We start from the raw sequence: 26431 nt of genomic DNA on the forward strand, positions 1-26431 counted from the left end.
CCTCTGGGAGCAGCCTGGAATCAGGTGCAAGGAGCAGCCCTCTGGGAGCAGCCTGGAATCAGGTGCAAGGAGCATCCCTCTGGGAGCAGCCTGGAATCAGGTGCAAGGAGCATCCCTCTGGGAGCAGCCTGGAATCAGGTGCAAGGAGCAGCCCTCTGGGAGCAGCCTGGAATCAGGTGCAAGGAGAAGCCCTCTGGGAGCAGCCTGGAATCAGGTGCAAGGAGAAGCCCTCTGGGAGCAGCCTGGAATCAGGTGCAAGGAGCAGCCCTCTGCTGCCACGGACTTAGAGCAGATAGGAGCCTGGAGCTCTCTGCACACTAGATGGCATTGCACGACAAAGGATGGCAGGGATCAAGTTCTCCTAAGGAGAACACCAGCACGATTATCTTCCTGCTCATGCACTCCTGGTGTTCTCCAGAGCCCAACTGTGTGAGCATCTATGGCGTGAAGAACAATGGAGATGGCTCTGGAAGAAGAACCAGCCTCTTGGTGGCTTCAGGCAGAGACAAAGAGGCTGTTAAATGAAAGCAGTGGGGTTATTCATTTGTTTCTGGAGGAAGAAAAGTGGCTTTGCCACCAAACAAAGAGTCCTTTCTGGTGCTGGCTGCTACCAGACAACACAGGACCTTCACTTTGGCTGCTGCATGAGGGCAGAGTTCCCCCTTTGTCACACCAAAGGCATCATTTTTATACTCAACACACTCAGGAGCTACTTAAAGCCACATGGATGAGCCAAGAAGGAGGTTGATTGCTTTGCAGTTTTTGTCCATCAGGCTGTCCAAAGAGGTGGTGGAGTCTCCATCTCTGTAGTCATTCCAAACCCACCTGGACACCTTCTTGTGTAACATACTCTGGGTGGAGGTTTGGACTGGGTGGTCTCCAGTGGCCCCTTACCAACCCCTATTGTCTTGGGATATGCTGGCAACATCTATTAAGGGTATAAGTCATCTATAACCTCTATTATGAGGAGCAGCTGAGGGGGCTGGGGGTGTTCAGCCTGGAGAAAAGGAGGTTGAGGGCTTGCAGTGATAGCATCATAGTATCATAGATTCAGTCAGGGTTGGAAGGGACCACAAGGATCAGCTAGTTCCAACCCCCCTGCCATGGGCAGGGACACCCCACACTAGATCAGGCTGGCCAGAGCCTCATCCAGCCTGCTCTTAAACACCTCCAGGGATGGGGCCTCAACCACCTCCCTGGACAACCCATTCCAGGGCTTCACCACTCTCATGGGGAAGAACTTCCTCCTCACCTCCAGACTGAATGATGAGAAAGCATAGACTGAAGCTAGAGGAGGGCAGATTGAGACTAAAGATTAGGAAGAAATTCTTGCCAGTGAGGGTGGGGAGACACTGGAACAGGTTGCCCAAGGGAGCTTGTGGATGCTCTCTCCCTGGAGGTGTTCAAGGCCAGCTTGGATGAGGCCTTGAGCACCCTGGGCTGGTGGGAGGTGTCCCTGCCCATGGCAGGAGGGTTGGAACTGGATGACCTTCAAGCTCCCTTGCAACCCAAAACCATTCTCTGAATCTATCCTCTACAACTCGCTGAGGGCAGACTGGAGGCGGCTGGGGGTAGGGCTTCAAGTTGTGTCAGGGGAGGCTTAGATTGGACATGAGAAACAACTTCTTCCCCAAAAGGGTTGGGAAGCCTCTACCAAAGCTTTACAGGGTGGTGGTAGAGCCCACATCCCTGGAAGGCTTTAAGAATAGAATAGAATAGAATAGAATAGAATAGAATAGAATAGAATAGAATAGAATAGAATAGAATAGAATAGAATATAGCAGACCAGGTTGGAAGAGACCTTTGAGATCATCAGGTCCAACCTATCACCCAACACCATCTAATCAACTAAACCATGGCACCAAGTGCCTCATCCACTCTCCTCCTAAACACCTCCAGTGATGGGGACTCCACCACCTCCCTGGGCAGCACATTCCAAGGGCCAATCTCTCTTTCTGGGAAGAATTTCTTCCTAACCTCCAGCCTAATCCTCCCCTGGCACAGCTTGAGACTGTGTCCTCTTGTTCTGGTGCTTAGATGTGGTGCTGAGGGACATGGTATTGTGGTGGACACGGGCAGTGTTAGGTTGACAGCTGGACTCAAGGATCCTGGGGGGGTCTTCTCCAACCTCCATGACTCTGTTACTGTTCCAGCTCGCTGGGAGATGCATTCATCCACAAGCAGAAACCAGAAGAGTGTGCCGGGCGGCTACGAATTAGCTCACAGCTTCATTTTCACTTCTTCATCTCCCTGCACGTGGCCATTTCATAAAGATTGCTGACTTTCAAGGAAAGTGCATTCAAAATCAGTGTGTTAGTTAGGACTGCCTGCTCTTCCCCCAGCTCCAAAAGCCATTAAATGCTGTGGGAGGTCACTGACAGCTTCGCTCAGAGTCGACTTTTCCATTTGCTGGAGAGAAGTGGATTATTCCTCTGGGAGAACTGAAAATTGATACACTCCTGTCATGCCAGGCTATTAGGCTCTTACTCACTTATTGTGCTCTCTCTCTCTCCCTCCCCCACTAAATCAATATTAACCTTTTTTTTTCCTCCAGGCTGATAAGGATCAAAGTCACCAGGAGGGAGGGAAAAAATGGTTTATAGACCTGAAATATCAGCAGGAGCTCCAGGGGAGGAGAAAGAACACTAACAAAAAACCCCATCCAACCCTCAAATCCTGGAAGCAATCATTTTGAGGAGGAGGAGAAAGAGGCAATGAGAAGCATGGTTTGGTAGTCAGGCTGCCCAGGGAAGTGGTGGAGTCATCTCCACAGGTGTTTAAAAGATGTGTGGATGAAGAGCTTAGGGACATGGTCAAGAGCTGTGTTTAGGGAGATGGTAGGTCAGGGTTGGACTCAGATTCATAGATTGGAAGGTGACCTCAAAGGTCATCTTGTCCAATCCCCCTGCAGGCAGCAGGGACACCTCCAACTCGATCAGGCTGCCCAGGGCCACAGCAAGGCTGATGCTGAATGTCTGCATGGACAGAGCCTCACCCACATCCCTGGGCAATCTGTTGCTGGATTTCACCACTCTCACTGCAAAGAACTCCTCCTGATGGCCAACTTAAATCTCTCTAAACAGTCCCTCCCCAGCCTTCCTGTAGGTCAGGGACAACCTCATTTGTGCTGCCCAGGGAGGTGGTGGAGTTCTCATCCCTGGAGGTGTTCAAGAGGGGATTGGACGTGGTACTTGGAGCCATGGTTTAGTCAGGAAGTCTGTAGTGACAGGTTGGTCTTGATGACCTTTGAGGTCTCTTCCAACCTTGGTGATTCTGTGATTCTGTGATCTTGAGGTCTTTTTCCAGCCAGGCAGTTCTATTATCCTTGTCTCACTGTCACACTGACCCTGGGAAGGTTTAGGCTGGACATCAGAAGAAACCTCTTCACTGAAAGGGTTCCCAGAGACTGGCACAGGCTGCCCAGAGAGGTGCTTGAATCCCCAATCCCTGGAGGTGTTTCAAAGAGGCAGAGATGTGGTGCTGAGGGCCATGGTTTGGCACCAGCCTTGGCAGAGTTGGAGAATGGCTGCACATGGCCATCCTAAAAGCCTTTTCCCACCACATCAATTCTCTGATTCCAGGACTGCATGTTGTGATTCTGTTGCCTAAGCAGAGGTTTTTGCTCTGATTTCTCACCTTGCTGCCACCCAAAGAGAGAATAAAGCTCATGGCATCCTTCAGGAGGAGCCCCAGTGCAGGACTGAGTGCTGAGCAACATTGCTTGTTCTGCACATCCAGAGAAGCAGCAAGAAGGAATCCAGCTCCAAGGAGCAGAGGCAGTACACAAAGCTTAATAATGCACACAAGGGAAAAACAAACACACCCTGAGGAGCCCTGAAGGCAGCAGTCTGGATGTGCAGGGCATGAATAAATCTGCAATCTCATTAGGAGCTCTACCTCCTGGCTCTTGTGTCAGCACTTCTGCTGGCCTGCAGCCCAAACTCCTACCCCCGGCCACAAGCAGGGCCCGGTGCTCAGCAAGCAAGGGAGGTGAGAGGAAGCACAACCAGCTTTCACACCAGCATGGAATCACAGCATTGTCTCAGTTAGAAGAGACCTTTAAGATCATCAGGTCCAGCCACTGACCCAGCACTGCCAGGTCACCACTGCACCATGTCCCTCAGCACCACATCTCCATGGCTTTGAAAGCCCTCCAGGGATGGGGACTCCAACACAACCACCTTTTAGTGGAAGAAATGATTCCTAACACCCAACTTAGACCTCCCCTGGAGCAACTTGAAGCCATGTCCCCTTGTCCCTTGGGAGGAGGGACTGCTCCCCACCTGGCTCTGACTTCCTTTCAGGGAACTGCAGAGAGCCAGAAGGTCTTTCCTCAGCACAGAATCATAGAATCAATAAGGTTGGAAAAGACCCAAAGATCATCGAGTCCAACCTGTCACCCAACACCTCATGACTACTAAACCATGGCATCAAGTGCCATGTCCAATCCCCTCTTGAACACCCCCACACCTCTCAGCTGCTCCTCCCCAGCCCTGTTCTCCAGACCCTTCCCCAGCTTTGGACCTCTGGACCTGCTCCATCCCCTCAATGTCCTGCCTGGAGTGAGGGCCCCAAAACTGAACCCAGCACTCAAGGTGTGGCCTCAGCAGTGCTGAGTACAAGAGGACAATCACGTCCCTGCTCCTGCTGGCCACACCATTCCTGATCCAGACCCAGGATGCTGTTGATTTTCTTGGCCACCTGGGCACACACTGGCTTCTCTTCAGCCACTCTCAACCAGAAAAGCCTGTACTGTGCTGCTGTGAGAACCTCCATACCACAAAGGGACATGCTCTAGGAAAAGGCCACAGGAGAGGCTGCTAAAACTGCAAGAATTCACAGGCCTAGGCTGAAAAAAGCACTGAGAGGGGCAATCAGTGTTGCCTCAACCACATCTGAGAGCTCCTTCCCCAGGAAGAGTCTTATTTATTCCCTGGCTGAACACCAGCTCCCCTCTCTGACAGGAGGAGCAGCAAATGCAGGCAAATAATCCACCTTTGGCTGGCAGGAGGAAGTGATAAAAGCTGAGGGGAAGCTTTCTGCACTTCCTCCCATGACCCCAGAAGTGGGAAAGATCAACAAGCTCTCATCTTTACAGAGCAGGCTGTGTGAAACCCAGAGCTTTTGGCATTTCCCTCTGCCTCCAGCCCCTGCTTTTACATAAAGCTCAGTCTATGACTGAACTACTGAATGCACCTTAATGTAACACAGACACAGCTAGAGGACTCCCACTGCTGTCAAACCCAGCCTGGGACCTTCAGCTACCAAGCTTCAGCTCAAGAGGAAGGTGCAAGCAGGCAGATGCAGGAGAAAGAACATTTCACCCTTTCACATCCCCCCCATGCCATTTTTCTACCCAAAGAACATGCTAGCTCCTGTTCCACAGCTGGGTTCAGAGGCATGGAGCAGAGCAGACAGATGTTTTACATCACCAAGGAGGTTTTTATCCACCAGCAAGTGCTACAGCATGAAGCAGACTAGAAGGAAGAAGCATCCCATCTGGGAAAAGGAGGGCTGGAAAAGAAGCTCAACAGGTGTGTGGTCAAAGGGAAGTTCTAAAAGGAAAGGTTTTGCTAGGAGTAAACCCAAAAACTTCTAACCTTACAGGATGGCATTCAACAAGTCCAAGTGCCAGGTGCTGCACTTTGGCTACAACAACCCCAGGCAGAGTGGGGTCAGAGTGGCTGAGAGCAGCCAGGCAGAAAGGGACCTGGGGATGCTGATTGACAGCAGCTCAACATGAGCCAGCAGTGTGCCCAGGTGCCCAAGAAGGCCAATGGCATCCTGGCCTGCATCAGGAAGAGTGTGGCCAGCAGGAGCAGGGAAGTCATTGTGCCCTGTGCTCAGCACTGGTTAGGCCACACCTTGAGTCCTGTGTCCAGTTCAAGCTCCTCGGTTCAAGAAGGACATTGAGAGACTTGAAGGTGTCCAGAGAAGGGCAAGGAGGCTGGGGAGGGGGCTGGAGCACAGCCCTGTGAGGAGAGGCTGAGGGAGCTGGGGTTGCTTAGCCTGGAGAAGAGGAGGCTCAGGGGAGACCTTCTTGCTCTCTCCAACTCCCTGAAGGGAGGTTGTAGCCAGGTGGGGGTTGGTCTCTTCTCCCAGGCAAGCAGCACCAGAACAAGAGGACACAGTCTCAAGCTGTGCCAGGGGAAGTTTAGGCTGGAGGTGAGGAGAAAGTTCTTCCCAGAAAGAGGAGTTTGCCATTGGAATGTGCTGCCCAGGGAGGTGGTGGAGTCCCCATCCCTGGAGGTGTTCCAGAGGGGATTCTATGTTGATTCTACGATTAAGAGAAAAAAAACCCCACAAGGGACTGAAACTCCCTGGCTTCAACACAACACAGCAAAGGGACACTGCAGTGTTTGTGTTTACAGCATCTGTCCTGCTCTTCACATACCCAAACACAAGGTGCATGGTTGCTTCCCATCTTCTGCTACTCACACCCACATCCTGTACACTCACAACTCCAGCCAGTGTCTCTCCAAGGCATGATGCACCAGGAAGGGTGCTGGGAACACTGCTGTGCCCTGCACAACATCTCCGGCACCACCTACTGCTACTCCTTTGAACAAAGGCAGAGGTGACCCTCATTATAGAATCATAGAATCAATCAGGTTGGAAAAGACCTCAAGGATCATCAAGTCCAGCCTGTCACCCAACACTTCATCACTACTAAACCATGGCCCCAAGTGCCACATTCAATCCCCTCTTGAACACCCCCAGGGACAGGGACTCCACCACCTCCATGGACCTTGCACCACTACAGGTGAAGGGTTGACCTCCTGGAAAGCAGATCCAAGGAGAAGGACCTGGGAGTGATGGAGGACAACCATGTGCCCTCGTGGGCTGCCTTAAGGAAAGTGTGGCCAGCAGGTTGAGGAAGGTTCTCCTCCCCCTCTACTCTGACCTAGTGAGGACACATCTGGAGTATTGTATCCAGTTCTGGTCTCCCTATTCAAAAGAGAGAGGGAACTGCTGGAGTCTAGTGGAGGCTACAAAGATGCTGAGAGGCCTGAAGCATCTCTGTGAGGAGGAAAGGCTGAGAGCCCTGGGGCTGTTGAGCCTGGAGAAGAGCAGCCTGAGAGCTAAAGGGCCCTGAGGGGGCAAGAGGAGGGGGCCAGACTCTTCACAGTGACAGGACAAAACATTCTAGTCAGTGAAGTCAAACACTCTCCTTGACAGAGGTGCCAGGGAAATTATATTCCAGAGCTCTGGAGGCACTTCAGAGAGCAAGCAGGCAGGAGAAGCCTTGCAAGTCACAGCCCTGATTGAAAAATAGCTGTGACTGCATACAGGGACGATAAATAAATGCTATCATGAAGCACAAGAGCAGAGTGCCAGCCAACCTTCACCACTCTGTGTCACTGCAGGCCATCAGCACTTCATCAACACTGGGTTGGTTTTTTTTTCCAGTGGTTGTATGCAAATGTGCTGCAAACTCCAACCCAGAAAGGCCAACTGGAAAAGATGAAACTGTGTTTTCCAGAGCACAAGCACACACAGGAATTACCCTGCTATTTGCCTGTCAGATTATTTATGTCATGTGGCAAAAGCAGCATCTTGTCTGGGGCTGCAAAACCCCAGGGGAGGAAGAACATTGCTTCCACAGCCAAACAAAAAGTAGAATCAGAGAATCAGTCAGGGTTGGAAGGGACCACAAGGATCAGCTAGTTCCAACCCCCCTGCCATGGGCAGGGACACCTCACACTAGATCAGGCTGGCCACAGCCTCATCCAGCCTGGGCTTAAACACCTCCAGGGATGGAGCCTCAACCACCTCCCTGGACAACCCATTCCAGGGCTTCACCACTCTCATGGGGAAGAACTTCCTCCTCACCTCCAGCCTGAATCTCCCCACCTCCAGCTTCATTCCATTCCCCCTAGTCCTATCACTACCTGAGATCCTGAGCAGTCCCTCCCCAGCCTTCCTGTAGCCCCCTTCAGATACCAGAAGGCAGTAAAGTACCTTCCGAATGTTAACTCAGAAGAGCAGCAGGAACTGAAGGGCAAAATGTCTGAAATTCAAGGGGTTAAAGACATTTGCTCAGAAAGGTTTAATAAATGGGATGATTTTACTTTTGTGAGGTAGTTCCTAAATGGTGTCTTGGGGGTTTTTTTTGATCCATGCATCAAAACCTTAGCCAGTGGTCTCCAGAGTGTGGACTTCAAGAGGTGAAAAAAAACAGGCAAATTGCACCAAGGGTCAGCACCACAGCCCTGCCTCTTTGAAACACCTCCAGGGATGGGGATTCAACCACCTCCCTGGGCAGCCTGGTCCAGTCTTTGACAACCCCTTCAGTCAAAAAGTTTCTTCTAATGTCCAATCTAAACCTTCCCTCAGGCAACCTGCATCCATTTCCTCTTGTCCTATCACTTGTTCCTTCGGAGCAGAGACCAATCCCACCTCACTGCAACCTCCTTTCAGGGAGCTGTGGAGAGCAATGAGGTCTTCCCTCAGCCTCCTCTTCTCTAGCCTGAACATCCCCAGCACTTCCTCAGCACCTCCTTGTAGCCCAGGTGCTCCAGCCCCTTCACCAGCTTTTTTGTCCTTCTCTGGATGCACTGCAGCCCCTTGGAGTGAGGACTCCAAAACCGAACAATATGCTCAAGGTGTGGCCTCAGCAGTGCTGAGCACAGGGGGACAATCCTTGCCCTGGTCCCACTGGCCACACCAAGCCAGGATGCTGTTGGCCTTCTTGACCACCTGGGCACACCCTGGCTCATCTTCAGCAGGCTGTCAACCAGCACCCCTAGGTCATAGAATCACAGAATCAATAAGGTTGGAAAAGACCTCAAAGATCATCAAGTCCAACCTGTCACCCAACACCTCATCACTACTAAACCATGGCTCCAAGTGCCACATCCAATTCCCTCTTGAACACCTCCAGGGATGGGGACTCCACCACCTCCCTGGGCAGCACATTCCAATGGCCAATCTCTCCTTCTGGGAAGAACTTTCTCCTCACCTCCAGCCTAAACTTCCCCTGGCACAGCTTGAGACTGTGTCCTCTTGTTCTGGTGCTGCTTGCCTGGGAGAAGAGACCAACTCCCACCTGGCTACAACCTCCCTTCAGGGAGTGGTAGACAGCAAGAAGGTCTCTCCTGAGCCTCCTCTTCTGCAGGCTAAGCAACCCCAGCTCCCTCAGCCTCTCCTCACAGGCTGTGCTCCAGACCCCTCCCCAGCCTCCTTGCCCTTCTCTGGACACACTCAAGTGTCTCAATGTCCTTCTTAAATTGAGGGGCCTCCAAACTGGAGTGTTCATGGGGTTGCTGTGACCCAGGTGCAGACCCTGCTGAACCCTAAATACAACAAAGAATTAAAGGGCAGGTAGACAGTTTGTTGAGAAACCCCCAAGCCTCTCCTTGCTTGTCTTTAGACCACAAGAGAGCAAACGTGAACATTATTCCCCAGACTGGCTCCAGGAGCTGATGAATGCCCCAAATCCTGCAGTTTTGTGCCATTAGACAGGCATGACAAGTTTAAGCCAGCTGCAGCACGCCTCCAGGACTGCGCCCTCCGATTCTGCATCAACACCAAGCAGCTCTGCGAAGATCTTCTCCTCACTTTGAACTCCACTTTGCTGAAAGCAGCTAGAAACTGAGGGATAGAGGGAGGCTTAAAGGAGTTCAAAGAAGTGCAGGGACCATGCAGTAGGGGAAAGAAGAGCCCCAGCACAGCTCATCTGGGGTGGATTCAAAGTGCACATCACAGCTCCAGAGCCGCTGCTAAAATCCATCAATAATTCAGACTGCGTGCCCCCGCCTAAGAGCTCGCCGACAAAGAGTTTCCAGGCTCCATCTAGCTATTATTTAGTATGAAAAGAAAAGGCAAAGCATGACACTGAATCAAACCTTGAGCCAGAAGAGAAGGTGCCTGGATGAAGACTGTCACTCAGGCTGTGACATTGCCCTGGTCTCACACCTTCACTACACCTCACAGTCCTGAGTTTCCCCTCACCTTAACACCCTCATCCTGGTATGACACTGCCCTTTCCTCCATGCAAATCCCTTCTACCCCAAGGCTCCAGCTCCCAGGGGGTTCCCAGTCCATTCCAGGACTGCTAAACCTATGATTATTGCAGAGCTTGGCAGCTAATGGACTATTAAATAATTCACCAGCGTTTCAAAGTCAGTTCCTGGACTCACACTGCACAAAATAATACAAGTTGCTTTGATTTTGCTTTTAACTGCTTCAAGCTGGTAAAGAGGAACTGGGTCCAAGGTGGTGCATTTTATGGTTTAGTGGGAGACCTGATGATCTGAAAAGGCCTCTTCCAACCCAAATAATTCTATGGTTCTCTGTTTGGACATGTCACACCTGCAATAAGTAAGGCTAACACCCAAGCACCATAAGGCTGGAGGTGAGGAGAAAGTTCTTCCCTGAGAGAGTTGTTGGAATGGGCTGCCCAGGGAGGTGGTGGAGTCCCCATCCCTGGAGGTATTCAAGAGGGGATTGGATGTGGCACTTGGTGCCATGGTTTATTAGTTATGAGGTGCTGGGTGACAGGTTGGACTTGATGATCTTTGAGGTCTTTTCCAACCTTATTGATTCTATGATGGATTCTAAAGCTGCCCTGAACCTCAAGCTTTAACATCGTGTCTAAACATCATTTGGCAGGAGCAGCCAACACCATCCACCCAAAGCTGAGATTTTCTAGCAGGCAGTTTGCTTTGTAATCACATTTATAAGCTTCAGCAGCCTTCCAATAGAACAGAATTGATTTTATGGCAGGCTGATGGATCCTGAACACACATTAAATGTAAGTCACCACACATCTTGATCTCCAGCTTGCTGTGAGGCTGGGTTTGTGGCTGTCTGTTCAGCAACAGCCTCCCCTCTAAGTTATGACTGACATACTTCTGAGTGTGAGGGTGGACTTAGAGGTGTCAGCTCTGACTGCAGCTCCCAAACCAATCCCTGACTGCCCTAAAAAAACCATTTGATGGGCCTTTAAACATACATATGCAGACCTAAACAAGCTTCCCCTGAGAAACAGGGAGGTGGTGGAGTCACCATCACTGTTTAGGAAGAGACTGGATGGGGTGCTTGGTGCCATGGTTTAGTTGATGAGATGGTGTTGGGGGATAGGTTGGACTCAATGATCTCAAAGGTCTTTTCCAACCTGGTTAATTCTATTCTATTCTGTTTCCTCCTTCTATTTCCTAGATTGAAAGGAGGCAATCTAGGATGGTGGCAGGGGAGGTCTTGCTCCTTAAGAAATTTCTCACAGCAAGCAGAAGATAATTCTCTCATTAATATGGCAGGCAGAGGGGTGGAAACAACTAGGGAGAAGGAGAATCAAAGTTTGTTCAGTTAGTTTCAAGAGACAAGAGAAGCTGCACTTTAAAAAGAGGCTGTCTTGAAGAGTATCTTCATGGAAGTATTTCATTTTTAAAGCTCCCAGACACACATGCACAAGAAGCAACCCAAGAAAACAGCTTGCCCAGGGTCACAATGCTCCTTCCTCTTGCCCCCAGCCCTTTGGCTCTCGCTCAGATTCCCGCTCAGGCTCAAAGGCTCCAGGGCTCTCAGCCTTTCCTCCTCACAGAGATGCTCCAGGCCCCTCAGCATCTTTGTAGCCTCTGCTGGACTCTCTCCAGCAGTTCTCTGTCTGTCTTGAACTGGGGAGCCCAGAACTGGACCCAGGACTCCAGATGTGTCCTCACTAGAGCACAGTAGAGGAGAAGAACCACCTCCCTGAACCTGCTGGTCTTCTTTTTAGTTTGTGCCCATTGCCCCTTGTCCAGTCATGGGGCACCACTGAGAAGAGTCTGGCCCCTTCCTTTGACCCCTGCCCAGAACTCAAAGCCAAGCCAATCAGCACTACAAGTTTTGCACCCTTAGGTGGTATCCTACCTGCGCCTCTTCACCAGGAAACAAATGAGAACACTTCTAAGCCCAGGACTCCCCACAGCCCACTGGGAAGCCAATCTTATGAATGAAGAGTTTCAAATTCTCAAGCCCAACTTGCTCCCCTCGAGCTGCCAACTGTCAGCAAGGCCCTGAGTCCTGGCACATGAGCAGAAACCAAACAAACCTCCCTTTCTGCAGGCAGCTCCGGTCCACACCAAATGCCAATGCTCCCGGGGATGTTTGCTTTAGCAGCTCATACATCCACTGCCATGACAAACCTCCACTGGAGAGGAAAAACACATCCCTGTTCCTGTAAATCTCAGGGATGGGATCAACCTGGGGGTTGCTGGTTGTTAAGAGCACAGCAGCCTGGCACGCCGGGAGAGCCGAGGGCACTCTTCTGGGGTGTTTTAGCACCATTCCTCTTAACAGCATCACTTGATATAGACAAAACCATGAGGGCTTTAATCCTCTCTCACACCACTGAAACTGGGATTACTTTCCTGGAGCCCACAGATTCCTTTCACATGTTTAATATCTTTTCATTATCCCTAGAATACATCTTGTAGGGCTCTTCCCCCCGACCCCCTCCCCCCCCCTTCTTTTGCAGGTCATTAAACCTCCAGGAAGAAAAAAACTTTTCCAACACAAATCTGTTCCAGTTACTAATTAAAACAATTTTTATACTTTCCTGTGACATGCTGCTAAAGGTGATTTATGGGGGTGGCACACAGCAGGAGGTCAATGCCAAAGTTAACAGCTGGGCTTAGGAAAGGCACTTCCAAGATTTGCTCAGCCTATAAAGAGCCACCACGCAGCAAGCCAGAGTAAAAAGCCACAGGGAGCTTTGCTCTGGTTTTCAGGCAAGAAAAACGAAGCTGGATTCCTGCAGGAGGCGAATGCCCTTTGCCCAGTCACAAAGAAGAGCCAAGTGTGCCCATTCTGGTGCCCAAGCCCTCAGCACTTGAGTAACAGAAGAAACCCAACGCCGGGCATTCAAGTCTGAGAAAATGCTCATCCACTCTGGCACAGGGAGTTTGCTCTCTGACAAGGGCTGGTGGGACAAGAGGGAATGGGCTGAAGCTGAAGGAGGGCAGATTTAGACTAGAGATTAGGAAGAAATTCTTGCCAGTGAGGGTGGGGAGACACTGGAACAGGTTGCCCAGGGAGCTTGTGGATGCTCTCTCTCTGGAGGTGTTCAAGGCCAGGTTGGATGAGGCCTTGAGCACCTTGGGCTGGTGGGAGGTGTCTCTGCCCATGGCAGGAGGGTTGAAACTGGATGACCTTCAAGCTCCTTTTCAACCCAAAACATTCTATGAATCAATCATCACCCAAAGCAGCCTGAAGCTGTCCCCATCCCTTCCAGTACTACACCTCCAAATACTCTCAAGGGTGCTCCTCTGAGCACGTCCCTTCCACTCAATCACAAACACCTCCAGCCAAATGATGGCCACGAGGTCTGCAGAAGGACTTGCTTAGCCTTCCAAATCACATCCTGTCAGCCACCTGCCAGCAGACAGTTTCCCTGAGAGCTGCCCATCAATTCTGCAACCCCAGTAAGCCCTCTCAGCCCTCTCTACAGCAACACCTGTAATAAAACAAGTAGTAAATGTAGCAGCAAGAGCGGAGTTCATGGAGAGAGATCCTCTCCATCCCTGAAGTCAACCTTCCACTATAAAACCCATTGCTGGACTTCTCCCCAATTCACTGGAAGAACACCAAGTAAGCTGGAATTTCACAGGTGTGAGCTTGATCCAGGCAAGAATTTTTCTGAGGGCTTAGTGGCAAGTTGGATGCAAGGCAGGGAAACAGAAGAATCCAAGAACTGAGGTGAACTGACTCAAATAGTTTCCTAACGTCTTGGCACTGAGAAGCTTGGCCTGGAGACTCCAAATTTTCAAAAGCTGTTGATCTTGGCAGGAAACTGTGCCAAGTTTCAGGGAGTTGTGGCTGGAATTATTAAGTTAATAGAAGCAGTTTCCACCTACACGATGAACATCGTCGCTGTGATAGACCCACGTCCCTCTAGCTGCCTTTGAGACACCTTCCCCTAGTCAAGAAGACACAGAGCAAGACCTGGACAGGCTGGGAAGTGGTCTCCTGGTGGGGGGCACAAAGAAGAGTGTGGCCAGCAGGTCAAGAGAGGTTCTCCTGTCCCTCTAATTCTGACCTAGTGAGGACACATCTGGAGTCCTGGGTCCAGTTCTGGGCTCACAGTTCAAGGAAGACAGGGAACTACTGGAGAGAGTCCCATGGAGGGCCATGAAGATGCTGAGGGGCCTGGAGCATCTCTGTGAGGAGGAAAGGCTGAGAGCCCTGGGGCTGTTGAGCCTGGAGAAGAGCAGCCTGAGAGGGGATCTGATCAAGGCTCAGCAAGAGCTAAAGGATTGGATGATCTCCAGAGGTCCCTTCCAATGCTCACCACGCTAGGACTGTGTGAAAAGATAAGCAGTGAGAGGGGAAGGTCTTAGGAATACAGCATATAAGAATCTGGGCACTATTCTGGGGGGAGATTATTATCATCCAGAGCTGGAAGGCAATGAAGCTGCACCACTTGACATGCAACACAGCTGTCATCACACAAAGACAAAGCAAGACCCAGCAAAGCTGTCCTCACAGCACCAACCCCCAGCACCACGCAGGCCAGTTCTGGTGACTTCTGCTCTGTGTTTCCATCTCTTCAAAGGGCCTGGGGGTGTTTCATTTTCTTTTCAAAGTCAAGACTTTCTTTCTCCTGAAGCACTTTGCAAATGAGTGGGATAAATGAAGACATTGCAGCCTGTAGCTGCTCACGACTGCCAAGACACTGAACATCACCATGGCCACAGAAGAGCTGGAGGAACAAAAGTGCCCTCCTACACCAAGCAGTGAGCAGGTTTGGTTTAAAGGCACTGCTGGGAGGAGACTGGAGCTCAGCTAGCCAGCTTCACGTGGACAGAAAGCAAGGAGCACTCCTCCAGCCCTTTTTCCAGGTGATCTGTGCACAGGACAGCCCTAAGCTGGGGCAGAAACACCTCAAACTGTCCCACACCTCAATTAACTGCAGAGGAGAGCAACTGGTCAGCCTTTCCCATTTAGGAACTCTTTACAGTGAGGGTGGTGAGACACTGAAACAAGCTGCCCAGGAGGAACACCTCCCTGGAGGAGTTCAAGGCCAAACTGGATGGGGCCATGAGCAACCTGGCCTAGTGGGAGGTGTCCCTGTCCATGGCAGGGGAGTTGCAGTAGATGATCTCTAAGGTCCCTTCCAACCCAAACCACTGCATGGCTCTAGGAATTTATATTCCTTTGCAATTCATCTCAGCACAAAGACTGCTGTATAATTCACAGAGACACTTTTCCCTCTCCAACCCCTTCCCTAGAATATTATTAAATCACAGAAAAAAAGGCAAACTAGACAAAGATGACCCCAAAAAGATCATCTCAACAGGCTGTGCTGACAGGAGGCACAAGAAGAGCTGACCTGCTCTTTGCAGTGCCTCTAACTCTGAAGACCCATCAGGAAAACACAATTCCAGGGGCAAAGCACAGCCACCATCATCTGGGCTGGAAGGCTGGAGCTTGCCAAAGGCACTGCAACAGCAAACAATGCTGCTGAGCTCCTCAGGAATTCCTGGCAGCTGGAATTCCAGAGGAGGAAGCGATTCTGGTTCAAATACTTCCTTTCCCACTGATAGCAGGCTCCTACCACTTGCAGTGTCAAAGCTTAACAGATAAGGAGAGGATCTTCCATGCACCATAATCCAATCCTGCTCCAACAGGGGTTTATTTTTAGAAGGCAATAGCACAGAGATGGGGCTGTTGGAAGGGGTGAAGTTGGGTCAGATGCAAGATTCCTGAGGTGATATGAATGTTCATGACAGCCCTTTCTCTCATTCAGCCATGAGGTTTTACTCAGGGAGCAAAAATCATTAGCTGGGAATCGTGGAGCTCTTCATATTCCATTACTGAAATCGACCCAACCAGAGATCATGTCTTCATTCTGTTTTTCCTCTTCTTTTCACAGAATCCCAGCAATGTGGTGGTTGAAAAAGGGCCTCTGGAGGTCATCCTGTCCAAGCCCTCTGCTAAAGCAGGGTCACCAACAGCAGGCTTCCCAGGGTCACAGTGATGCAACCTCAAACCTTTGACAGCGTTGACATCAACCACCTTTGCCTGGTAAAACAGCAACTTCTTGCTGATGCTGATAAGGTGAAGATACAGTGGTCAGGCAGAGGGTGGGCTGCCCAGGGAGATGGTGGTCATGGCACTTTGGAACATGGTTTAGTGGCCCTGGTGGTGTTGGGTTGATGGTTGGACTTGACAATCACAGAATCACAGAAGCACCAAGGTTGGAAGAGACCTCAATGATCACCAAGTCCAACCTGTCACCACAGACCTCATGACTAAACCATGGCACAAGTGCCACATCCAATTCCCTCTTGAACACCCCCAGGGATGGGGACTCCACCACCTCCCTGGGCAGCACATTCCAATGGCAAACAACTCTCTCAGTGAAGAACTTTCTCCTCAACTCCAGCCTAAACTTCCCCTGGCACAGCTTGAGACTGTGTCCTCTTGTTCTGGTGCTGCTTGCCTGGGAGAAGAGACCAACCCCCTCCTGGCTACAACCTCCCTTCAGGTAGTTGTACACAGCAAGAAGGTCTCCCCTGAGCCTCCTCCTCTCCAGGCTAAGCAACCCCAGCTCCCTCAGCCTCTCCTCACAGGGCTTGTGCTCCAGGCCTAGAGGTCTTTTCCAACCTTAGTGACTCTGTGATTCTACAGCAGAATATTTCTGAAGAGAGAAAGCAGAAATGCACCTGGATGTGTTAGCAGAGGGCTGGAGAGCAAATCCCTTTTGCTACATCTCAGGAAGTCAATTTGAAACCGTCTCATGAGGTGAAATGCCAAGATATTAATACCAGTTGCACCACCAGAGCATATTCTAAGTGACATCAACGTTACAAAACAATCTGAAACTTGGCCAGGCTGTTAATAGACAGTGTTACACAATTCCTGACACAGCAGGGTAATGCTGTGTTCCTAACCAGGCACATTTTTAACAGTGCAGTTGATTTTGAAAGGAGTTTCCACCCACCACCCCTCAGCTGCAAGGTGGGAATGAGCTATTAAGTGCCAAGCTGTCATTTACAAGTCACTTCAGCCTGCTGCTTTTCTCCTGTCTACCCTCTTATCACAAAGGAGCCACCAATGAATGCTGCTTGACTGCAATGCATGAGCCCTAGAGGAACCTATTTTTAAGTCTATAAACTAATGCTGCTGATGTTATTAATACTGTAATTTCTCTTCCCTTTAATGCTGGCCTTCTGCTGAGGAAATACTGCCCTGCCCTGTCCTTCTGCAGAACACCTTTGGTCCTCAGAGGTTTGTATCTGGGGGTGGGATCTACCACAGAATCGTTTTGGTTGGAAGAGACCTTTGAGATCATAGAGTCATTGAGTCAATAAGGTTGGAAAAGACCTCAAAGATCATCAAGTCCAACCTGTCATCCAAAAACCCCATGACTACTAAACCATGGCACCAAGTGCCATGTCCAATCCCCTCTTGAACACCTCCAGGGACGGGGACTCCACCACCGCCTTGGGCAGCACATTCAGGGATCATCAAGCCCAGCTGTTAACCCAGCACTTCCAGGTCACCACTAAACCATGTCCCTCAGCACCACATCTACAGCAACCTGGCTAAGTAAAAGGAAGGGACAAGGGGCACAAAGCTGGTGCTTAGGACCTGGCTCACTTTATTTAAGCACAATCATTTTGGTTGGAAAAGACCTTCAAGATCATCCAGTCCAATCATGCTCTAACTCTGCCAAGGCTGGTGCCAAACCATGCCTCTCAGCACCACATCTCTGCCTCTTTGCAACACCTCCAGGGACAGGGATTCAGACACCTCCCTGGGCACCCTGTTCCAGTGCTTGAGAGCCCTTTCAGGGAGGAAGCTTCTTCTAATATCCAACTTAAAGCTCCCCTGGTGCAACCTGAGGCCACTTCCTCTTGTCCCATCACTTTAGAGAAGCGGCCAAACCCCATCTGGCTCCAACCACCTTTCAGGGAGATGTAGAGCCAGGTGGTCTTCCCTCAGCCGCCCCTCACCAGACCTGTTCCCCGGGCCCTTAACCCACATGCTCTGCTTCAGTTAAGCAGCCAAGGTTTTGCAGAGGTAGAATTAACTCCCCCAACACACATAGAATCACAGTATTGTGACAGACCCTCTCACGCTGTCATCCTCCACAAGTTCTCTTCCTGCCATCCCCACACAGACACTGTGACAGAAAACAACTCAGGGGCTGAACAACCAATATTACTTTTTATTCCTGGGCCATATCCTTTCCCTATTGTTATTTTCAGACAGACCACTCCTCTGCTGACAGCAGTTGGAGATCTGCTACTGATGGAGACCACAACACAGAGGGTAGCCAAGCAGGAGCAGGGAAAGCTGCAGGTGCAGTCATGACACCACAAGTGCTAGACAGCACCCAGCTCCTGCTTGAGGAAAGCTTCCCATCAGAACAGGCTTCAGGTTTCTCTGTAGAACACCATGAAGGAAATCTGCACAGAAAAGATGGTCTGATTTTACTTCTCCCTCTCAAAGACACACACACACAGAGCAATCCCAGGATGTCAACCCTACAAGTGTGCCCTGCTGTCCTTACAACACTCCAAAGAATAAACCCGCTAAACGATCAAGTTATTTGTCATCAACATGCTTTAAAGGCAAAGGTTGGACTCTCTGTAGCTTGTACATTGTGCTGAACACCTTTGAAGGGTGGAAAGGAAAAGCTCAAGAGGACCACATGAGGCCAAAAAAAAACCCCATCTTTGTGTGTACAGAAACCTGTTCAAACACCTACTGGGCAGAAAACTTCTCTCCAAAAAGAGGCTGAAAAATCAGCAGTGCCAAACCAGGAGGCAAAAAAAACCAGGGGACAGAGATTAGTCACACATGCTCCCATGCACAGGAAGGGGAAACAAAGCAGCACACTCCTGCTTCAGAAGACTTGAGGGCTGCTCCTGCTTGCTCTTAGCTGCTGCAAAAAGTGAGCTCTTTGCACCGGTGTCCTCCTAAACCTCGGTCCAGTTCGCTTTGGCTTCGTGCGCGTGTGCCTGCCAAGGCGCACGCCTCCTGCGCTCTGCAGAATGCACCTACTTAGAGGCACTAAGTGGCTATGAGCCTTGAAAATCCTGTGAAAAGGACCCAAACTCCTCCTCAGTCTGAATTTTACAGGAACAAGAGGCAGGGGGGGGGAAAAAAAAGTCTGCACAATTCTGCTTTGCAGAACAGTGGAGCAGGGAAGCGCGAAGGGCTGTAAATAATTCACTCTGTATTACAGGAAATGTTTTACAAATGGAAAGGTTGTAACCTCTTTTTCTTTTGGAGGCTAGAAGGCTGGTGGCAAATGCTGGAGGCATTCCTGCCTCTCGAAGCACAGAACATGATGTGCTCTGCTTACGAGGAACCAAGCAGCAATTCCGAGCTCTCTTTGCTCGCTGCTCAGTCAAAAGCGTGGCTGGGCTTCTGATGCATCACAAAAGAAAGAAGCTTGAGCACTTGTGGAAATGCAAGTCAGGCTGACTAGCAGATTCTTGCATCCTGATGACACAGAATATCAGACAGGTAACAGGAAGGGAACAGATAAGTTGGAATTATTTACATTTAAGCAAAGCAATTTGCACTATTCTTTGAACACACACAACCAAACCAGAGGCATGCAGGCAGTTACCACCAGCGGCTCAGTAAGGAGTGCTTGATGCAGTCTGAGAACAGTAGCATCACCAAACTCAGCAGAAATTAGATCATCTCCGACCTCAAAGTGGTGGCCACATGGTTGAGGACACAGAAGTGATTCCAACAAGACCCTGATGCTCTAACTGCTTATCCCTGAGCTCCCTCAGTGGAGCAACCTCTGCGCCTTCCCCCAGCAGGGCAGTTGGCGGCCAGGACAGGGCGATAGGAAGAGACATCTGCAACTCACCTGGATGTTGCCAAAGTCCACGTTCTCATAATGGAAATGTGCACATTCAGCCATCTTCGGGAAATGCCCCTTGGTAAAGGATAACCTGAGGCACATCAAAAAAGACAGGGTAAGGGAGGTGCTCCTCACCTCCGCTGCGCCCGGCGCCAAGCGCGGATACAGAACGCAGTTACTGAGACCAATCCTAAAGCCGAGGGAACAGAGGGATTTGTCGATGTGATGCACCAAAATAAAACCAACAGAGGAGAAAGGAACTGAGGAAAAAAAAAAGAGGAAAACAAAACCACCAAGTGGCTTTTCTCATCACATCCTCCGAGCTGAGTGGCATTCCATCAACACCAAGCCCACATCTTTACGCGACGCTGCGGGGACAAGCACGGCTCTGCGGTGCAAATAAACAGCCTTACACGAGACACGTAGCAAAGGAGAACTTTACCTGTGAAAGGCATCACAGCCCATCAGTCCCGGGTTGAGGTATCTGAGGGTGCAGAACAAATGCTATTTATCCTTTTCTGCCTTTGGGCAAGTCAAAAGTGAGGCATAATTATTCCCCCAAGTGTCTCCGGCTACAGCGATGGCTGACGGGGAGATCCTCTGGCTCTGCAACATGCTCTTGCTTCTGCTGAAGCTATTATAGACTCCTATAGATATTTCTGGTGGTGAGCCAATGAGATTGTCATTATCTAACTCTCTCTTCCCACGGGAATAGAAGTGGGAAGTGAGATGCAGCATCTGGCTGCTCAGCACTAGAACAAAGAGCCATTTCCCTTCCAGCTTCCCAGCGCTAAGGAGAGGTGATCTGAACGCTCGGACTGATCAATATCTGGGCGTTCTGGGCTTCCAGTCAGCACTCTCAGCTGAGATAAGTCAAGTTATATTGATTACTTTTGATCCCCTTTGCAGGCTAGAGGTTTGAAACCTTAGCTGCAAGCATAATAAGTTGGTTTACATTCTCTGGGAGAGAATGAGAGTGAGCCCAAGGCAAAAGAAAACCTGGGAGAACGGGGAAGGAAAAAATACCCCTAAGAAAGAAAAATACTGCAAAAAGACCCCCAAAAAACCATTCAAATGAAGAGGTACAGAGCAGAATGTCAAATAAGAAAGGAAAGAAGAAGAAAATAACAGATAAAGAAAATATATATATATATCTAGGCCACCCACTTGTCCTGGTTTCGCTTCCCAGAGCATAGGGAGACAGGGAAAATGATCTCATTTAGACATTGCATAGGCTTTTATTTAGAGGGTTTATATATATATGTATGATCCAGTTTGGGTGTTTTAATTGACCAGTTTCAGGAAGAAATGACAAAAATGTAAAAATACAGCAAGAGTCAAGTTCAAAACTCTAAGCAGCTTTGCTGCTATGGCCAGAGAGAACCCCAAACCCTCCCAAGGCCCCCAGTTTCAGACAACATTAGCTGTAATTCCCTTCCTGCACGTGGATTTTGGTGGCTCTGATGAAGACCCCATCCAAAATGACTGCTGAATTCCCTAGCTGTATTACAGCTCAATAGCTAAAAGCCCAGGGTATGAAACCCAGCAGCCCAGCAATGAGAGGTAAAAAATGAAAGCAAAGGACTCAGCTCTTACTTTTTCACATTCTTGACTTTCATACTGGCTGTGCTGCCGCAGGTCCGGAGCGCCAGCTCCCCGGGAATGTCAGGGATATCTGCACCTCTTGCCTGCAGAAAAGAGAAGGAAGGAAAAAGAACTCCTGAGACATGTTTGTGCAACACAGCTGAAGTCTCATTATGTGCTAGAAGTCCTTCTGTCTTTTTACTTTGAGGCTGGCAGAGCACTGGACCAGGCTGCCCAGAGAGGTGGCGGAGTCTCTATCCCTGAACTCACCTGGATGTGTTCCTGTGTGACCTGCTTTAAATGATCCTGCTCTGCCCAAGGGGGTTGGACTCAATGATCTTCAGAGGTCCCTTCCAAGCCCTGTGATTCTGTGGTTATCTCTTCATGAGCCATGTTGCAGGGCTTTGCTAATTCTCCATAACAACAGCCAGAGACCCAGCATTTCACTCATGACTCCTAGTTCCTAAACAGGAGGTTTTCAGAGGCAGGAAGCCTCATTTTCCAAACATCTGTGCCCACAGATTGAGGCAGAGGCACTGGGAGAAGCTGGATAGCTCACACACTGGAGAATCAAGTTAATGACAGAGCTGTTGGAATGTGGGAGGTGAGCTTCTTAAAAAAGAGGTTTGAAGCTGTTGGGCTAAGTGCATGAACACATTAAAATTCCTTAATCACTAAAATTCATTTACTGTAGTGAGGCCAGAGCTCCCAACTCTCTCTTTTCATTCGTTCTGCCATGCTTTTCCCGTCCTTTCCTTCCTCCAGATGCTGCTTCATGAACTCTGAGCTGTCACCATCACAAGGGACCCTGGGACACTCTGCACCACGTTTTCCTCTCGCTGGGCTGTACCAGACCCTAAGCACCAGGGGAATGATGGCTTTTAGGTGAGGCTTTCATGAAGGCAGCAGTGATCAAACGGGAAGATCAGCACACACACTTCACAGAAAAGGAGAGAAATGTGGTCCTGATGTGGGCCAGAGATGGCTCATTAGTGCTGTGGGTGAGAGCAGCTGAATGAGCTTTTTTCTGCACCATCAAACATGACTAATGGCCAAAAGAGTGAATGCTCCAGCAAGAGGAAGAAAAGCACCTTAGCGCTCCTCCTCTTACAGGTCTGGAACAAAAGTAGCACATCAAATCCTTCATCTAGTGACAGAAATGAAGAGATGAGTTCCCTGATCCCCATTATAATGTACCAACACTGTGGCCTCCTTGGCCACAAGTGCCCATTGCTGGCTCATGTCCAGCTTCTCCCCCACCAGCACCCCCCACGTCCTTCCTGCAGGGCTGCTCTCAGTCTCATTATCCCCCAGCCTGCACTGATGTCGAGGTTTGCCCCAACCCAGGGGCAGAACCTTGCACTTGGCTTTAATGAACCTCATGAGGCTCTCCTCAGCTGACCTCTCCAGCCTGCCTGATGGTTCCCTGCACCCAAACCCCGAGCACTGCCCTTGGAAAAGTGATGCTGCAGCTATTAGGAGCCAGCTCCCTCCTTTCAACCTTACTCAAGAAATTCAAAGCCAGGACACTCACTCTCCCACAGCTGTTGACTCCACTGTCCCACAGCCCTGCAGAACACACATGCCCACTGGCTGGAGACAAACAAGGACAACATTTACACCCTCAAATAAACCCATCCTTGGCTGCCTGCCTGTTCCCAAGTACACAATCACTTTAGGATGTAAGAAGACACTTGAGAAGCTCCTTGTGCATTTCAACATTAAGAGGACCACAATTTAATAAACCCTGCAGGCCTTTTACACAACAACATAACTAATGGCAGGAATAAACAGAAGCTGCTTTTAGGCAAAGTTGGATGTGCTCACCTCAGATTTTCTCAGGAGCAGAGTTTCTGCAGGAAGAAAAAGAAATCTTTCTCCTCCATCAGCAGTGGGATATAAGAATGGCTAAAGGAATCTGACAGAAAAACGTGGGCTTCAAGCCAGTTTGCAGCAGTGGGTGGAGACTACCTTAGGTCTGACTCAAAGCAGCGTAGGCAAAACTCACACCTCCAGGAGACTTAAATGCCAGCAACTCTCTTGGAAGACAAAAAAGTTGTATTATGCCCTTCCTCCTGGTTGAGCTATGGCCAAACCCTGCTGGAAAGGGATAGCTGCCTGTCCCATGGATCCATTTAAATGGACCACAATGGAGTCATTAACTGGGGTCTTTTTTTTTCAGTCAGATCTGAGCTCTTTGGACTCTGCTGCAGAAGAACCATCTCTCATGAGCATCACAGCTGAGAAAAAGGGCAGGATGGTGACCTGGTGCAAGTTAAAATCCTTAGTATGAGCAACTAACAGCAGGTAACACTTAAAGAAGAGATGAAAAGCAGACTAACTGCCATTTTGGAACCCATATGACACCAAAGTGTAAAGCAGTGGACCAGGGAGGTAGTGGAGTCCCCATCCCTGGAGCCGTTCAAGAAGCGTGTGGCCATGGCACTCTGGGACACGGTTTAATAGCCCTGGGTTGATGCTTGGACTCAATGATCTTAGAGGTCTCTTCCAACCAAAATAATTCTATGATTCTATGAAAACAAACCAGCAGCTGCTTTCCATGTAAACCAAAGAGTCACAGCTACACAAAAGCAAACTTGATTCACCACCAATTTGGACCTGGCTTGATCCAAAACCTGGCAAGCAAAACGCCATCCGAGCTTCCCCCTCCTCTCAAAGCACCAATGAGATGGGTCATCTTTTGTGCTTTGTGTCACAGGAACTGAATTTTAACAACCATTTTGAAACAGTTGGGTGATCTACATCTGAAAAGTAACTCTCTAGCATGGGCAGGGGCTTCTCACTTCCCCACTCTCGCTCTCTCCGCATCGCAGTTCGGTGGAAGCCTCCAAACTGCAGAGCAAATCACTTTATGCAAATGATGGAGGCTGATTTTCACAGCTTCCTGTCACTGCTGCATCAATCTGCTGCAGCCCAGAACTTGGTAAACAAATTAGGACCCAATCCAGAAGGCAGTTGATTTGAGTTTATCAGGACCCTCAGTGCTCTTGCAGATCACCCAGGGAGGTGGTGGAGTCACCATTATTGGGGTTGTTTAGGAAGAGACTGGACAGGGTGCTTGGTGCCATGGTTTAGTTGATTAGATGGTGTTGGGTGTTAGGCTGGACTCAATGATCTCAAAGGTCTCTTCCAACCTGGTTAATTCTATTCTATTCTATCATTAGAAGGTTTCTGAGCAACACCCTACCACCAACTTGCTCTCATCTAAGATGTTCTCCTACCAAAAGCCCACTCAGCACTGCACTTGCAGTAGCAGCAGCTGGGACACTACTTGAGAGCTTCAGTATTTTATAACAGACTTCCCAGAATCATAGAACTGTTTTGGTTGGAAGAGACCTTTCAGATCATCAAGTCCAACTGTTAACCCAGCACTGCCAGGTCACCACTAAATCATGTCCCTCTGCACCACATCTGAAGGAAGGTTGGAGTGAAGTGGAGGTTGGTCTCCCCTCCCAAGGAATAAGTGATAGAGAGGAAGTGGCCTCAAGTTGCACCAGGGAAGGTTTAGGTTAGACATTAGAAGAAACTTCTTTCACTGAAAGGGTTCTCAGACCCTGGAACAGGCTGCCCAGGGAGGTGGTTGAATCCCCATTCCTGGAAGGGTTTCAAAGAGGCAGAGATGTGGTATTGAGGGACATGGCTTAGCACCAGCCTTGGCAGAGCTAGAGAGTGGGTGGACTCAATGATCTTAAAGAGTTTTTCCAACCAAAACAATTCCATCAGCACCACATCAACCATGAGGCAGATAAAGCCCACTGAAATGGGATGCTCTAAGGGATTTTGGGACAACATCTGCCTGTCTATCCCACCCCTCACTGGATGCTCACTCCATTTCTACATCACCACAGCCACCTGCTCGGTGGGTATCAGGAGGACACCTGAAGCATCTCACTCATTTCTGCAGCTCTGAAGTGCTGCTGCTGAGCTCCCTGGGAATCCAGGAGCTCACACAGTGTCTAGCTTGAAACATCTAAGCTTGAAAATGTTGGTCCTTATATTTATAGACATGATTTGGAAAACTTCAGCTTTGTGCTCTCCAGCACACAAAAACCTGAGCCATAAATAATTCATATCCAGCGATTCCAGAGCATAATAGGAAAGGATTTGCTCCTGCAAAGTCTCATTGCATTTATCAGAAAACATGTCAACCTGTCTGCCTCACATCTAGAAAGGTAACACAATCTGAAAATACACCTGAACTGGAAGAAAACAGCCCAGTGAACACGATGTGATAAAGCTTCCACCCTGGCATCCTCGACAGGGGAGAGCATCGAACCAACGCGAAACGTGCAGCCCTCCTCCTGCTGCCACAGGCGTACTCTGGGAGTCAATGGCTCACAGAATGGGTTGAGTTGGAAGAGACCTTCAAGATCATCCAGTTCCAACTCTCCTGCCACAGGTTCCACCAGCCCAGGTTGCTCAAGACCTCATCCAACCTGGCCTTGAACACCTCCAGGGAGAGAGCATCCACAGCCTCCCTGGGCAGCCTGTTCCAGTGTCTCCCCACCCTCACTGGAAAGCATTTCTTCCTAACCTCCAGTCTAAATCTGCCCTCCTCAAGCTTCAATCCATTCCCCCTTATCCTAGCACTACAAGCCCTTATCAAAAACCCCTTCCTGACTTTCTTGTAGCCCCCTTTCAGGTACTGAAAGGCTGCTCTCAGGTACTTTAAGGCTGCCATAATGCACAAGAAGAGAAGAAATCCTGGAATCCCAGCCAGTACCATGACTGGTAAACTGGCTTTCCACAAAGTCACTCAAACTCCTAACTAGGTACCAGGAATAGTTACAACACAGGGCTTGACTGGGCAGAGTCTCCCCAGGCTAGTGAGTTCACATGGGATTTCTGAAGGCAGAGATCCATCCTTAGTCCAAGATGAACACAAAGCAAGGAGAACTATTAGACAGGCAGGAACATTTATGCACCTTCCTTCCATCAGTCTTTCACCAAACCCAGGCTGGAGGAACCAGATTGCTCTGGTTTCTTTCAACACATGCCCTTGTTTCTAAA

The 26431-nt window shown here is 49.7% G+C and overlaps 1 protein-coding gene across 3 annotated transcripts in view; it reads right to left on the minus strand.

Moving 5' to 3' along the window:
* The window catches only part of ARHGAP32 (Rho GTPase activating protein 32), a 191773-nt gene that overhangs the window by 114296 nt on the left and 51046 nt on the right, over nucleotides 1-26431 (minus strand). Inside the window, exons 3-5 of one of the 3 annotated variants that reach the window (XM_054176227.1) lie at nucleotides 21413-21504; nucleotides 20259-20300; nucleotides 19823-19907 (exon numbers count right to left, since the gene is read on the minus strand). In XM_054176227.1, the coding sequence (XP_054032202.1) occupies nucleotides 19823-19907; nucleotides 20259-20300; nucleotides 21413-21504 (219 nt within the window). Of the gene's footprint in view, nucleotides 1-19822; nucleotides 19908-20258; nucleotides 20301-21412; nucleotides 21505-26431 lie in introns of those variants that run through there. The other 2 variants (XM_054176224.1, XM_054176225.1) reach the window with 2 other exon arrangements.

The sequence above is a fragment of the Dryobates pubescens genome, chromosome 34 (assembly GCF_014839835.1).
Source record: "Dryobates pubescens isolate bDryPub1 chromosome 34, bDryPub1.pri, whole genome shotgun sequence".
In the NCBI taxonomy this organism is placed as follows: domain Eukaryota; kingdom Metazoa; phylum Chordata; class Aves; order Piciformes; family Picidae; genus Dryobates; species Dryobates pubescens.